Source organism: Mastacembelus armatus, chromosome 14 (genome assembly GCF_900324485.2).
Source record: "Mastacembelus armatus chromosome 14, fMasArm1.2, whole genome shotgun sequence".
Taxonomy (NCBI): Eukaryota; Metazoa; Chordata; class Actinopteri; order Synbranchiformes; family Mastacembelidae; genus Mastacembelus; species Mastacembelus armatus.
This window is the reverse complement of record NC_046646.1, coordinates 15770738-15784662: the sequence shown is the minus strand read 5'-3', so window position 1 is coordinate 15784662 and position 13925 is coordinate 15770738. Positions and strand designations below refer to the sequence as shown.

At 39.2% G+C, this 13925-nt stretch overlaps 2 protein-coding genes across 3 annotated transcripts; one reads left to right on the top strand and one right to left on the bottom strand.

Annotated features, from left to right (window-relative positions):
- Nucleotides 1-169: 169 nt before the first annotated feature.
- On the bottom strand, nucleotides 170-2361 carry alkbh4 (alkB homolog 4, lysine demthylase). The gene is made up of 3 exons (XM_026327682.2): nucleotides 2211-2361; nucleotides 1619-1807; nucleotides 170-1419 (listed from the first exon to the last, which is right to left on the bottom strand). The coding sequence occupies exons 1-3, from the start codon at nucleotides 2325-2327 to the stop codon at nucleotides 898-900; spliced, it is 828 nt and encodes a 275-aa protein (XP_026183467.1). The 5' UTR covers nucleotides 2328-2361; the 3' UTR covers nucleotides 170-897.
- Nucleotides 2362-2392: 31 nt separating this feature from the next.
- lrwd1 (leucine-rich repeats and WD repeat domain containing 1) lies at nucleotides 2393-13374 on the top strand. Of its 2 annotated transcripts, XM_026327681.2 has the most exons (17): nucleotides 2461-2526; nucleotides 3348-3407; nucleotides 3773-3859; nucleotides 5308-5542; nucleotides 5943-6062; nucleotides 6257-6403; nucleotides 6501-6593; nucleotides 6803-7189; nucleotides 7857-7971; nucleotides 8098-8204; nucleotides 8425-8635; nucleotides 9035-9107; nucleotides 9373-9516; nucleotides 9656-9759; nucleotides 10082-10240; nucleotides 10535-10644; nucleotides 11391-13374. In XM_026327681.2, the coding sequence occupies exons 3-17, from the start codon at nucleotides 3780-3782 to the stop codon at nucleotides 11538-11540; spliced, it is 2235 nt and encodes a 744-aa protein (XP_026183466.1). In that variant the 5' UTR covers nucleotides 2461-2526; nucleotides 3348-3407; nucleotides 3773-3779; the 3' UTR covers nucleotides 11541-13374. The 2 variants fall into 2 exon arrangements, with proteins under 2 accessions (XP_026183465.1, XP_026183466.1); XM_026327680.1 differs by lacking the exon at nucleotides 3348-3407 and having other exon boundaries at nucleotides 2393-2526.
- The last annotated feature ends 551 nt before the right edge of the window (nucleotides 13375-13925 follow it).

The window sequence follows — 13925 nt, the reverse complement described above, 5'->3', positions numbered from 1 at the left end:
ATACACCATTACGTTGTAAAAAAAAAAGTTAGACTTGTGTTAGAATTTTATTACTGTGCTAACAACCTCTCATTTGTTCCCACCAGGAAACTAAAAGATCACACCACAGTCAGTGACAACTGCAGGAAATATAAATGCACATCATAAATTACAAAGTGAAGCAAGTGTGTATGGCTGAAAATATTTTTTATTGTTTCAAGGCAAAGATTAAAAAAAGAGATAAGTAAAAAATACTGCACCTACAGACACTGATGTGTAGAGATAGTTTACGTGGTTTCATTTGCATATTCATCATATTTATATATTTCCATTTGATAAAAACTTTAAATTCATCATATTACTTTTTAATATTTTTGTGGTTGTTGAAAGTGTTACACAAGTCGATAGAATAATGTGCAGGATTTGAAATAGAATTATTTTGCTGGCATCTGCTGGTGCTGACACTGGTAGACAGCAATTTATGTTAGAATGTCTACAATTTTTAGCACATCTTGTAAATTATTCTAATAGCATATGTATCACAGGTATAAGGCTCACTGGGTGCTATGATATATGTGACAGAACCACTATGGCCTTCATGGTCACCACATCCCAACTTGTTTGTACACCTATGTAATGTTTTGGTTTGATAGTGCTTCCTGCCACCATCCACCATCATTAATGGTGTTAGAAATGAGGTTTTAGAAAAAAATCCAATATTGCTTCTCTAACAAAACTTTAAGTTTCTTTGTTCTCTAATCTGTCCTGTTTATTAACTGTAGCTATGCTAATATTTCCCAAATCTGGTGTACCGTTGCATTTTCACCTACAATTTCCATTCAACCTTCAAACTTCAGTTTGAGAAATCTGAGCATTGAGTCTCAGGAGCTCTGTCCTCCTCTGCCCCATTAGTTCATCTTATATTGGAGTTCCTTCAAAGCTCAAAGCAATGTTCAAGAGCAGAGTTCCTAGCTCTGCCTGCTGCCCTCCAGGTAGGAACTCTGCAGACAGCTCTCTGTAAGTGCTGCACACTCTGCGCTTGTGAACATCCTCCCTATGAATGGCATGCTTCCATCTATGCCGTGCCTCACCGTATAACACCACTAAAGATCTGCGAGGAAGATGCACAGCTACCTGGACTTCCTCTGCTAGTCCCAACTCTGGCAGACCCTGTTCAAGGGACATGGTGAGCGTAGTGCTTGATAACATGTTGATGGTGGTCAGGCGCTCCCCCCACAGCCAGGAGTCATCAAAGTGTGGATCGATGGCAGAGCCTCGCTCAGGATGGTACTCCAGATTACACTGCTCCACTGGGTGGAAGTCTGCTAGACTTGGCTCTTGCTGCATCCGGAGCACTAGCTTTTGGCTTAAAACAGGAAGTCCACTAAAGCTGCCCACACGCACTTTCCTTTTCTTGAAGTTCACTTTTGGACCAAAGTCCTGCAACAGTTCAAGATAATTTTGCTTATTTCACCAGTCAATATAAACATGATTGATTGACAGCTGTGACCTTCCTGTCAGTGTTGGTGCATCTGTTTTATAAATGTATTTATGTTATACATCATTACATGCCATAATAATTTTGATTTGTTATAATCTGCACAAGCAAATGTTGGTTTTCATTGGCCTTTCAGGTAACCTGTTTCCTTCGACCAGACTGTGACTGATTCCACACATCCTGGTCCATTGCACTTATCAGCTCCTTCTCCTCATCTTCTGATATGAAGTTCTCCCAGAGGAAGACACCAGGAAAGGAGAAGGATGCAGCCGCTGCATCTTTGGGAATAGCGAGCCTTGTTTCAGGATCGTAGAGGAAATGATGCACAAACTTCACAGGAAAAAGACAAATAATAAACATTTACGTCAAGTTACACATTAACAAGACATGAGTTAATAATGTCCTGCTCAGAAATCTGGCAGACTTTTGTCTCTTCCTCTCTAGAAAGTGCAATAACAAATAGTCAAGCAAAGATGAGTCTACAAAGTACTAATGTAATCAAAAACAAACAAAAAAACCCACATTTTTAGGAACTGTATAATGTAACCACATCATTACATCTATTCAATTATTGTAGTTGGGTAGTTAGTTCAGTAATAACCTTCTGAAGTAGAAAAGAATGTCCTGTGAGAGCACCCGTAGCTTCGTGGTACTAGCAGCAGCTGTGTATAACATCTCCTTTTCCTGCTGATTAAAAGAAATGTAAATACATGTTCTCCTCTGAAATATTTACCTTAGGTTCACTCGCCTCCCACTGGCTTCTCCCCGTAAACTTTTCGCATAAGAGACACCGTCTAATACCTTTACAAGCACACAGAGCAACGCGGTCACGGCTGTCAGGAGCCATCATCCTGCCGCTTCTTCTTGGGTTGATAAAACCACATGAACATCGCCACCTGTCGGAGCCAGGGGGATGTTGCCTGCCAGTCTGAGCGCAGGGTACAAAGTCCCAGTATTTAGGCCCCGCCCACCGGATTTACGTAGGCTTTCCCCGGGAAAGCTCGGTTTGTCTACTAAGTTCAGCGAAGTTGTGTTGGTGTTAAGTGTTGGTAAGTAATTTCTCTCGAATCTTAACATATTTATTGATCTAATGTTTATGTATGGAAGATATATGTTTTAGTTGTGCACTGAAACAAAAAAAAAAAAAGATTTATTTTGTAACATGATAGCACAAAAAGTCAAAGAAAAGGCAGCCGGTACGTCCAACGTGGCTAGCTAACCTCGTAAGCAAAACATTGCAATTATGTTATTTTTCTCAACATTATACTCTACTACAGCACGAAGGTATTTAAAAATCACAGTGCTTATTTAAAAAGCCACTGCTGCAGCTGTAAAACCTACAGGTATGCTTGAAGCTTGTGTAAATACAAAATTGGACTAACGTTACCTGTTCTCAGTAATGTGATGCTCTTTTTATTCTAGAAAACGTTTTAGCTACTAAATAAACTAAATCACATAGGACATGTTAGTTTTTTTGTGCTAAATAAGCAACAAAACGTGGCGTATGAATGAAAAATGATTGAATTTTACGGGGATTATTTGTTAAAATCAGTAGGCTTGAAGTTCCCAGCCAACAACAATAGGCAGATTTCACAGGACGTGCTTCCCACTAGTCTTAACACCACATGCTGAATATTTAAATACAAGTGAGCAAATCTGCTGCAAAGGGAAAAGGCCCTTCATGTGATACTAGTACAATTGCAAACTAGACTAAACTCACTGAGACAGGAGACCAAAGCTGAAGAGGAAATGCAAGAATCGGTGTCTTCTATGTAGCACTATGCACTGTTGTATAGTTAATGGTATGTTTTATATATACATAACATTAAGAATAAACCTGATTTTAAATAAGCACATTTACCATTATCAGGCTGGTGTTCCTGAAATTGTTGGGTTATGAAATGTTTGGAGAACCACTGCTGAGTTAAAGGTACTCTGTGAAATTATTGTCTTATATGTTATTGTTTAGTTTGTCTCTCCAAAATATATTGTAGATTTAAGGCTTAACAATTTATATCAATACTTTTGAATCTGTAAAAAAAATAAAATACTCCAGCTTGTTTGCATACATTTGTTTCCTCCTCTGCAAATCTGGAAAACATTTGATACTAATGAGAAAGTGCAGCGATCTGCACATCAGAAACTCCACACATTTCCTTTAAAACTTAAACCACTGCAATTAATGACAACAGAATAGAAACAATTAACTCTCTAACACTACATTGTTGTTCTACAGTTGCTCTCCTCATTGGTATCCTGTTGTTCTTATTTTTTTAACCATGGTCCTCCCTACAGATAAACAATGGACAAAATAAGTGAGAAACTTTTATTCGAGAAAGGCTCTCCAAAAACCAACAAACTGGAGAAAATCAAGACACTGAAGTAAGTATGCTTTCTTTCTCTTTGTGTTTGCTCTGTAAGTGTCATCTCCTAACCATTGTAATTAAAGTTGTACTGTACAGTATTTGCATATAAGTGTCTTCATGTGGCAGTCCCAAGTGCGGGTAAATGCAGAGGGTGTGTCAGGAAGGGCCTCCTTTGTAAAATTTAAGCCAGATCAAACATGCAAAACACAAATATGACTTCCATACTGGATCGGTCACAGCCCGGGGTAACAACAACCGCCACTGGTGCTGTTGACCCACAGGGTGCCAGTGGAAATTGGCTGTGTTCGTAGGAAAGAGAGAGGAGGAAGGGCAGGAGTCTAGGACTTAGAGTAGGGACTTTGAATGTAGGGACTGTGTCAGGGAAAACTAGAGAGTTGGCTGAGAGAAGAAAGGTGGATATATTGTGTGTTCAGGAGACCAGGTTGAAAGGTAGCAAGGCCTATAGATTAGGAGCAGGGTTCAAGCTGTTTATCATGGTGTGGATGGAAAGAGGAATGGAGTAGGAGTTATCCTGAAGGAGGATTTTGCTAGGAATGTTCTGGAGGTGAAGAGAGTGTCAGATAGTGTGATGAGTCTGAAGCTGGAAGTTGAAGGTGTGATGTTGAATGTTGTCACTGGATATGCACCATAGGCAGGATGCGAGTTAGAAGAGAAGGAGAAATTCTGGAGGGAGATGTATGAGGTGATTCAAGGTATCCCTAGTGGTGAGAGAGTGGTGATTTGGGCAGACTTCAGCGCACATGTTGGTGAGGGAAACTGAGGTGACGAGGAAGTGATGGGTAAGTTTGGTATGCAGGACAGGAATGCAGAAAGACAGATGGTGGTAGACTTCACAAAAAGGATGGAAATGGCTGTAGTGAACACATTTTTCTATGCTACCCTATTAACATACATCCAAAGATTTGTATGTTGCTTCACAATCTTAACCTATTTTTGTCCTGATTCAGCATTGTACAGGAGTTTATTTTCTTTATTTTCTATGGTATATTATGGCTTAGGTTAATAGTTAGGTTAATATAGTGAAGGAGGATATGAGGATAGTTGGTGTGGGTGTGGAGGATACAGAGGATAGGGTTAAATGGAGGCAGATGATTCACTGTGGTGACCCCTGAAGGGAGCACCCAAAAGCAAAAGAGGTGACACCTGTGGGCATCAAGATGTCCCATATTAAGTTTTGAGAGCTTCACTATGCAGAACGTCTTAATGATGCACCGAGTTACTCAAGCTGGACTAACAAGTTCTGCAAGTTCTTCTTTTAACATTAATCATTGACACTGATTTTGTGTGCTGTTGTTTTTAAATAGGAATCCATGTTAATTCAAATTTTTAATGAAATTGTACTGAGATTTTAAAAAATGTTGTGCAGGTCATTAGATAACTAATACATATTTGATGTATTTCCATCTTAAATGGAAACACTCACTTAAAGTCTATGCTCTTTAGTCTGTCCAGGCTGGGGCTGAAGCACCAGGATTTGCCTGTCAGCCTGCTGTCTCGTCTCCAGTCTCTGGAGCGGTTGGATCTGTCTGGGAACAGACTGCAGGAGTTGCCCAAGAACCTTGCGCTTCCTACACTTCGCTACCTGGACCTCAGTGACAACCAGATGGAGGATGTTACCTCTTTGGAGTCACTAAGCAACCTAGAAGAGCTCAAGATGGAGGACAATCTATATATCACCGTGAGAACATGTCTAATGGCTTTATTTACTGCCCACCATTTTATGAAGGTTCTTTTTGCAAAAGTAATTCTGGTGCAGAAATGTAAAAGACGAGCAAATTACATTGGCATCCCCATTGTATCTTAATGGATCATACCATTGTTGTAACTCATTTACTGGAGCTTGTTTATAAATCATTTGTAGCAAATGGGCAAAACTACCCTGAAATATTGGTGTGCACCAAAAATAAAAAAACTATACATAAACTATAAATAAAGATTAATTCTTGGTTGGTTTTATTCTGCATCTCTTGATTGTCAATATGTATTGTGGTTAAGCCAAAAGACAAGATTACATTACACTTGCCTTACTTACTGGATTTTCTGGCTAATAGTTAATGCTTTTTTTTTTTTTTCTTCAGGTGAGTGATAATTACAAGCTGATGGTGTTGTTGCCCAAGCTGCAGATTTACAACGGTAAAGATGTCAGTACTACTGCCAACCACTTGCGCTTTGTCTACAGTGAGAACCTGAGGACCAGGGTATGAAACTGATTATTCTGTGATATTAAGACGGTTGTGCCAGTAATCACAGTGATGTCACATTGCTAAATTGCTTACAGTTTGTCTGTAGTGCTGGAAAGTAATATTTCTCCTTCAGATGTGGTAATACAACAATATTTTAATCTGCAGCCTGTTGCTGTTGTTGGTGTACAAACTGTCTTTGGGTATTGTAGATAACTGCAATTTGGGAGAAGAGTTTCTGCCTTCCGGATCCTTTATCGGCAGAAAAAATGTCTACTTTGGAGACAAACTTTGTCAAAACAGCCTGCCAACAAGTTAAATTTGGACCCAGTTCAGTTAGTGACTTCACCAAATGGAGGGTGAGTACAGGACTTTGGAGACACCGTGAGACATGTCTAGTTTTCTGCTGTCTTCTGTCATTTGTAGCAATGTTCTCTTTGTCTCCTTTGGTTTTAGGTGGAGATTCTGGCCAAGGAGTATCTGCTCTCTCTTACAGAACCAAAGAAAGAGGCAGAGAACGTCACGTCTGCTGATGCAAAAGACAACTGTGTAAGCTTTTAAGGCCTGACCTGCTGTAATGTGACCTGTGTACCTAACTTGACTTGATGCTTATTTTGTCTCTCAAACTGTACAGTGCCTTTAGAGTGTTACAGTGGTTTCCTCCACACTGTTGTGTTAGGTATAGTATAGAAAATATAGAAAGTTTAATCTGTAAATGATGGGTCCTGGAGTTGGTTCACACAGTTGCTTTTTTTCAGGAAGCCTCAACTCCGACCAAGAGAAAACAGTTTACATCAGAAATGGACAGCAGCATAAGCATGACACCTCGAAAAAAGATACGCACAGACCCCCCAGCCTCCCCAGTTACAGACAGTCCTCGCAAATCCAGCCTCCGCCTCAGGCCTCAGACACAGACCGACACCGACATCAACATGAGTCCACGCAAGAAAGCGCAGCCTCAGTCCACGCCCACCAGAGGACAGACGAGACCAGTGACACCCAGGAGAGCTTCTAAAGTGCAGCAACGCAAAGAGGATGAAGCTCAGATGAAAAAGAAGGATGATGCCGGCAAAGATTTTAAAGCCACTGAGCTGCAAAGTGAAGCTGACATGCTGCCTGCAACGAAGATCTGCAGCGAGACACAGGTAATGTAAATGCAGCTATTAAATACTTAATAAAATGAAAAGGGTACTTGGGGTGTCATAAGCAATTGGTCAGTCCAGCACACTGGTCCTGACTGACATGTTTCTACAAAGATTGGATCGCTGTGAAACTGTACAGACATTCATGGATTCCTGTGGATGAATCCTAATGAGTTTGGTAAATGTCTTATTTTGCTCCACCATGATTTTGACATTTGGGGTCTTGGGTTAAATGTCTATACACGACCTGGATGGATTGGTGTAAATGTTGCTGCAGACATTGAAGTTGCAGGTAACATTTCATCATCAGATCAACATTTATGTGTCCAGTTCTTAAATTTATGACAAAAAGCCTATACTTTGGGTTTAGAGCTATTTACCAAATTGGGATGGTAAACATGGAAACGTTATAACTTCTAACACGTGAGCAATGTCAGTTTTCAACACATAAGCATTGCTGACAATAGAAATTAGGTGAGCAATAAGAATGATTGTGAAGTCTAAGATTTGTCTTATGTGGAATACTGAATATGCTGATCTGTTGCAAGTAGTGATCTGAATGCTGAGTTACTGGTTGTATCAGGGTGTCATGCCATTTAAATTTCTTTCCTCCCATAACTGTATGTCTCGATCTCCACCTTGTTTGCCCACGTTTCCTCTTTTTGAGCAGCCAGTGTGTCTGAAGCCTCTTCATGTCCTCCAGTGCCACAGTAAACAGGACAGCCCAGAGGACTTCTCCACCCAGCTCTGGGCCTGTGCCTTTCAGCCACTGCTGGGTACCACTGGTACTGTTGTGTAAAAAATAGTTCACTCATATTGATTGACGCATGCACAAAGTCCATTCCAAGCATTTTGGAAACAGATTTCAAAGGAAAATATAGTAAACTCATCTGCTATTTCCTTATTAACAGGCAGTGGAGGAGAAAGCCGTATGGTTGCAACCTGTGGTGGAGACTCTCTGTGCATAATTGACTGTGAAACTGGGATGGTGATGAAGAAGTACAAAGTTCCTGGGGAGGTCTGCACTATTTATACTGAAAAACTACAGTAGCTTTGCTTTAAATATCAGACTTGCCTTCGGCTACATTTTATTTCTAAGATAAATACTGTAATTCATCACCTCCCACTTTTTTCTTTGACTCTTATTTGAAAACTAGAAACTGATTGTGTGGATGAAATTAGTTATTCATATCATAAAATAAGCTTGGAGTGTTTGTACGTGTTTGTCCTCACAACAGGAGTTCTTTTCCCTGGCCTGGTCCACTGTGCTGATGTCCAGGGGAAGTGGGGCGTCTGCTCAACAATGCATCATTCTCGCAGCTGGGGGGAAGAGAGGATTCGTCAAGTTGATCCACCCCAGAAACAACGTGGCCTACGGGGAGTTCCGAGCCAGCCGCAAGTCTCTGGCTGTGCTCCGCTTCAGCCATCTCCATCACAGCTTCCTTTTTAGTGAGTCATGCTTACTTCTTACAGATAAACAGCTGCCTCCCATTTTAGAGGTAAGTTTAATGGCCAAATTATTACCCAAACTGTCCGATGTCAACAGTTTGTCACAGTTTACGAAAGAACCTCATGGTTTAATATCGACTGGCTTTACCTACTCTCTTCATTAGTGTAGTTTGGGGCTGTGCTGACTTTTAGGTTTACCTTAAAAAAAGATGCATTTATTGTGGTGATAGTCAACATCTGGACACACTACCCAATAAAGTCTGCACTGAGACCAGTTTTGTCTTCCTGTGCAGTCACAGTCGGTTCATGCCTTCTGACTTCACTGTCTGTTCACAAACGTCTTCATGCTTTGCTTGCATCAACCAAGCATTTATTGAGCCTTTACCTTTTCTCTTGCAGCCGGATCATACGATAACAAGATAGTCATGTGGGACATTGGAGGAGTGGACAGTCAGTACAACTTTAAAGCTTTGTGAGTATTTCTGCTAACTTAGGACTGTTTCTTTTTAAACCTAAGTTACAAAATTAAACTATTTTTAGCTTTATTATTTTCAACTTGCACTGACAGAAATGCTCTTTATTACACTGTGATATGAGGAAGAGTCACTAACACTTCTCGAGATACTGCTTGGTCAGGTTTTAAGCCAATCATGCCATCTTGTTTTTTGTAAAGATGATGTAATGGTTAGGAGAGATGTTCAGACTGATACAGGGAAATGTTTTTACTGTGTTTGCAGGCAGCTGCTGGTGTTGGAGATCAGCGCCACCCCTCTGCACTTTTGCCTCCCCCCAACTTCTCCACACTCATACCTCCTGACTGCCTGTGAGAATGGCCTCCACTGCTTCAACATACAACTTGGAACCAACAGCACCACTAAGAGGTAAAGGTGTTTACAATGTGTGTGCATATCTTTGTGTTCAGTGGTAAAGGAAGTGCTCAGGTCTTTTACATAAGTAAAAGAAATACTACACTAAGAATGTTGTTGTTCTGAAGAGTGAAGAGTTTTATTTCCTCATTAGGTCCAAGGACATGGAGATAACTTTCCCCATATATAAGAAAGAAGACAAAGACCATGACTATCACACCATTGATGGCCTGAATTTTCTTAATGATGACATAGTGGGTGAGTGAGGCTGTATACTAGTTTTATTTACTGTACATATAAAATATGCCCCTCATTTATTTTTGGCCATGTTTATAGTATGGCTCGTCGGATGGCAAGTTTGGTTAAAATTTGAAGATTGGATTAAAGTTGAGCCATTATGCTCTCCTCAATAATTATTACTATAGTTGGCCACATGATGGCGAGCTAATTGTGTTGTGTATTCCATTCTGATCCATAACTCCCCCAGTGGACCAAACATCCATGCAACCATATATTTGGTGAATATAACTTCTGTCTTATTTATGTCTTCTTTTTTTTCATTGCAATAATGTTTCTCTAGCTTCCAAGAACTTCATGCATGGTTCCATATACTTGTGGAGTTGGAGCAGGACCAAAGCTCAGCACCCTGTCAAGAAGGGGACAGTGTGTGCTGTGGTTCTGGCTGAGCTGCAATGGACCAACACTGACGTTCCCTACCTGGCTCTGAATACCTGTCCTGGTAAGACCACCTCATCAGCAGAGCTGCTTTTAACATTTTGTTTACAGCTGTTTGTGGCATATGCATATTTTGTTTGATGTGCTTTGAGTGTAATGTGACCTAGATAGAGGTTTAGAACTCAGCACAAATTACCGTACACTGACAATTCTCTGTAAATACTCCCATAATAACACTGCCAATATCTAAGATAGAGGCTGGAGTAGGTTGTATCCCTGTGCTTTTGTTTTTGAGAAGCAGAGAAAAGGCCTGTCTGAACTCAGGTTAATGTTGATATGTGTGTTTCTCTGCCTGTAGGCCAAGCTTACATTGTGTGTGGTGATGACCAGGGCAGGTTGTGGACATACCACGTCACTAACCTCCAGAAAAAGAGTTTACAGACTGGCAAACCCATATTACCCACAGAGGTATTTATCTGTTCGTAATCTCCTGTTAATGTTTTTGAAATATTGCAGTGGGACATTGCAGAGTTATTGGTTTGAATGTTGTGGCAACATGGAGCCCATGTTATATGCTGATATCTGGGAACACGGTAACTTCAGTTTAAAAAAAGTAAAAACACAATCAGTCAGGCTGACAAGTTGTAATCAAACACCTGGTTGCTCAAAATTATTTGGTAAACAGTGAACAATTAAATTTCTCCCAAACCATTCAAATATTTGCTAGTTTATAAAATAACTTTTCTTATTTACTGTACCTACATAGAGATTTTGACTGTGCTCACTTTTTGTTTTCTGCCCCAATCTAAAGTAGTTTCATTAATTTAAACTCAAAGGATAAACTGTTTTCAGCTTGGCTGATTATCTGCCTGTTTATGTTTGTTGTCCAGTTCAATTTTGTTGTGTTAATGACTCCCAGATTTCAACAGTAATAGACATTATTCTTAATTGCAAAAAGTCTGGTTTTATCTGAGGGCAAACTATTTAATGACTGGTCTTTACATGGTGCTGGCACCATCCAACTTTAAAAATCAACTTTATCTTTATTGCAAAAAAGTTGAAAGAAATAAATGTAATTGCATCACTGTGGCTCAGTTTACCTTCTAATGACCATAAAACTACAATAGCATTCTGTATTTATTAGAACCAGGTGATAATTCTCACATTTCATAATTTTATTCACTCACAAACTGGCGTGTTCTTTGTTTTGGCAGGTCTTGGAGTGGCCGACCCCAGTAAGAAAGGGCAGACAGGTAGAGGGACCCTCCATCAACACTGTAGCAATGGATCCTGAGCTCCGCTACCTGGTGGCCCTCAGTGACAAGAACATGGTGATAGTGTGGAAGAGAGAGGAGTCCTCCTAAGTGACATGGCATGTAACTGTATAGTAACTCCAGAATAGAAGTCAGACAGATCCTCTGAGTTTTTGTACAAGAAAAGTTTTTACATGTACCTGATTTTGGCATTTATGAGGCAAGACATCCAACAAAGTATTGAAAGTGTGATTAAAACATGACATAATTTAGATGTTAGAGAAAACATCTATATATAATATAATCTGATGAGACCAACACACCACTCATAGCTGCTGTCTTAGCTGAAAGAGACTGTTGAGATCCAACCTGGGATCTGGTTCTTTACTCATTTCATTCTGTGTGCTATAAGGTGACTGTTATGATGATGAATCGACAGTGTTCTTTAGTTTTTAGATAAAAGTATTTCATGAGGACTTCTACATATAGTTTTTACTGTAGAAGTGTACACTGAAAAGTCACCAATAACACAAACTAGGGAATAAAATTGATTGTCACTATGTGACATACAATTATTAGTTTTCTATGTATATTAATAGAAACAATATTTACTTTGAATTGGTGACTAAAAATATGTAGACCTTTAAAACAGACATTAACTATATTTAAATGTACATAACATAACATGGGCTGGAGAAGCAGCTGTATTTGACCTCAGGCATTTTCGTCTTAGATGTTTTAGTTTCTTTAGTGTATGGCTTTATTTTAGTTCTTTGCACACTTTTATGTTTCAAATATGATCTACGTTGTGTGCCTCAGTGTGAAATAATCTTGCAGTAGTATTAAAAAGCTGCTGACTCTGGTTTCAAAACCAAAAAATAAATATATAGATAACTGCAAAACCATTCAAGATAATTCAATTCACCATTGTCAACTTGTCTAAAGTATTATGGTGTGTAATGAGATCAGGTTTTTTTTTTTTACAGTATTTAAAGGTGTCAGATAATTATCAACACACTGTAGTTACCTTCATCTGTGGAGTGTTTGGTCACCTTGAAGCTCATTGTTTAGCTTAGTTGGCTGCCATCAGCCACAGCTGCTGTTTTTAGAAAAAAGAATCTAATAAAGAAACTGTCTAAGAAGCAAACAGCAGGCACAGCTAGTGACAAGCTGTTGAGCATAGTAGAGCATTCAGCAGCTAAATGCATGGTTAATCAGTGAAAAACAAAATCAGTGTGTTTTTACTTTGACTTTCATTTAAGTTTAAAATGTATAGTTTTTAATAATTATGTGAATGAATATTATCTTCTGTGAAGTGAAGGCTTGGACTTTACTGTACAGCGTTAAACACAGAGGTATTGACCATTCTGGAAAAGGAGCTGCAGCCTGGCAACTGCTGAGAAAATGAAAGCAGCACACCATGTTCCTTCCTGCTCTGATTGTATTGATCTGAAAAGGCTAAACAGGATTGTGTTCCACATTAGATCTACTGTACCAGTGATTATGTGAGCAACTCATGTTTTTGTGTTGTAAATTTGTATCTAAAGTATTTCCATTTAATGAAAAAAGTTTTTGATTTTTGGACTAGCTTTTCTGACATCAAAGGACTGAATTTCAAAAAGAATAGACCAAATAGCTTTCTTTGATTGACCTGTAGTCTGTATTGTATTGAAATCAGACTTTGTTTTTCAATCATACAAGATTACAGGGTTCCTGGCCACAGTCAAACCAGGACATACTGTACATCATAACATTGTGTATTTAATACATGACAGTATGAAGACCTTTTTTTTTTTTTTATTGTCACACAATGACTGGCATTGTGTCAAGTATGTCGCACGTCTATGTAAAACAACCATCTCCTAACTGGTAATTAAAGATACTCCTGGAGCTCTGTTAAATAATTCAGGGACCCATTGGCATAACATTTATTTGTGATGGCAAAAAACAGCATATATTTAGAAAGATTACACATCTATGAGTGTAGATGTTGGAAGTAACAATAAAAATCTCTTGGTAAACACTTTCTGCTTGGTCTATTTTCAGTGTATTAGGCAGGCAGGTGTGTTTTAAATACCTTGCAAAACTTGCAACTGTTCTTTAAGCTGTCTGTGTCTCCTGTCTCTTCAGACTCTTGATGACGTTAAGGGGGGGGTAACATCATCTGTTGCAGGACTTCTTTCCCTGAAGATAGCTTTTATGACTGCACGCATTGCCCAGTACACAGCCAGTTTGGAGATAAGAATGTAAACATTGAATGAATACAACTGCACAATGATTAGAGAGTCAGTTTCATAGTTGGCCAAACAAATATTTGTAGCTATGATTACCTGTATTATGCCTGATGCTTTGTAGGGCCTAAGATATTTCTATTGATGATCAAATAATAAGCTTCTATGTTGCACTATATATTTTTTTAAGGTTTTGGGTGGGAGAATAAATATAGGTATTAAGTTCGAAGGAAAACAAACATGACTTTTAAACATGGCTGTGCAC

Bases quoted from the DNA above. Each gene is read 5' to 3' on its own strand.
- lrwd1 (XM_026327680.1), top strand. From the start codon at position 3,780: ATGGACAAAATAAGTGAGAAACTTTTATTCGAGAAAGGCTCTCCAAAA. The intron at 6,063-6,256 runs GTATGAAACTGA...TGGGTATTGTAG, and splicing joins GTGAGAACCTGAGGACCAGG to ATAACTGCAATTTGGGAGAA. The intron at 9,517-9,655 runs GTAAAGGTGTTT...TTTCCTCATTAG, and splicing joins ACCAACAGCACCACTAAGAG to GTCCAAGGACATGGAGATAA.
- alkbh4 (XM_026327682.2), bottom strand. From the start codon at position 2,327: ATGATGGCTCCTGACAGCCGTGACCGCGTTGCTCTGTGTGCTTGTAAA. The intron at 1,808-2,210 runs GTAAATATTTCA...TTTCCTGTGAAG, and splicing joins GGGAGGCGAGTGAACCTAAG to TTTGTGCATCATTTCCTCTA. The intron at 1,420-1,618 runs GTTACCTGAAAG...GAACTGTTGCAG, and splicing joins AGTCTGGTCGAAGGAAACAG to GACTTTGGTCCAAAAGTGAA.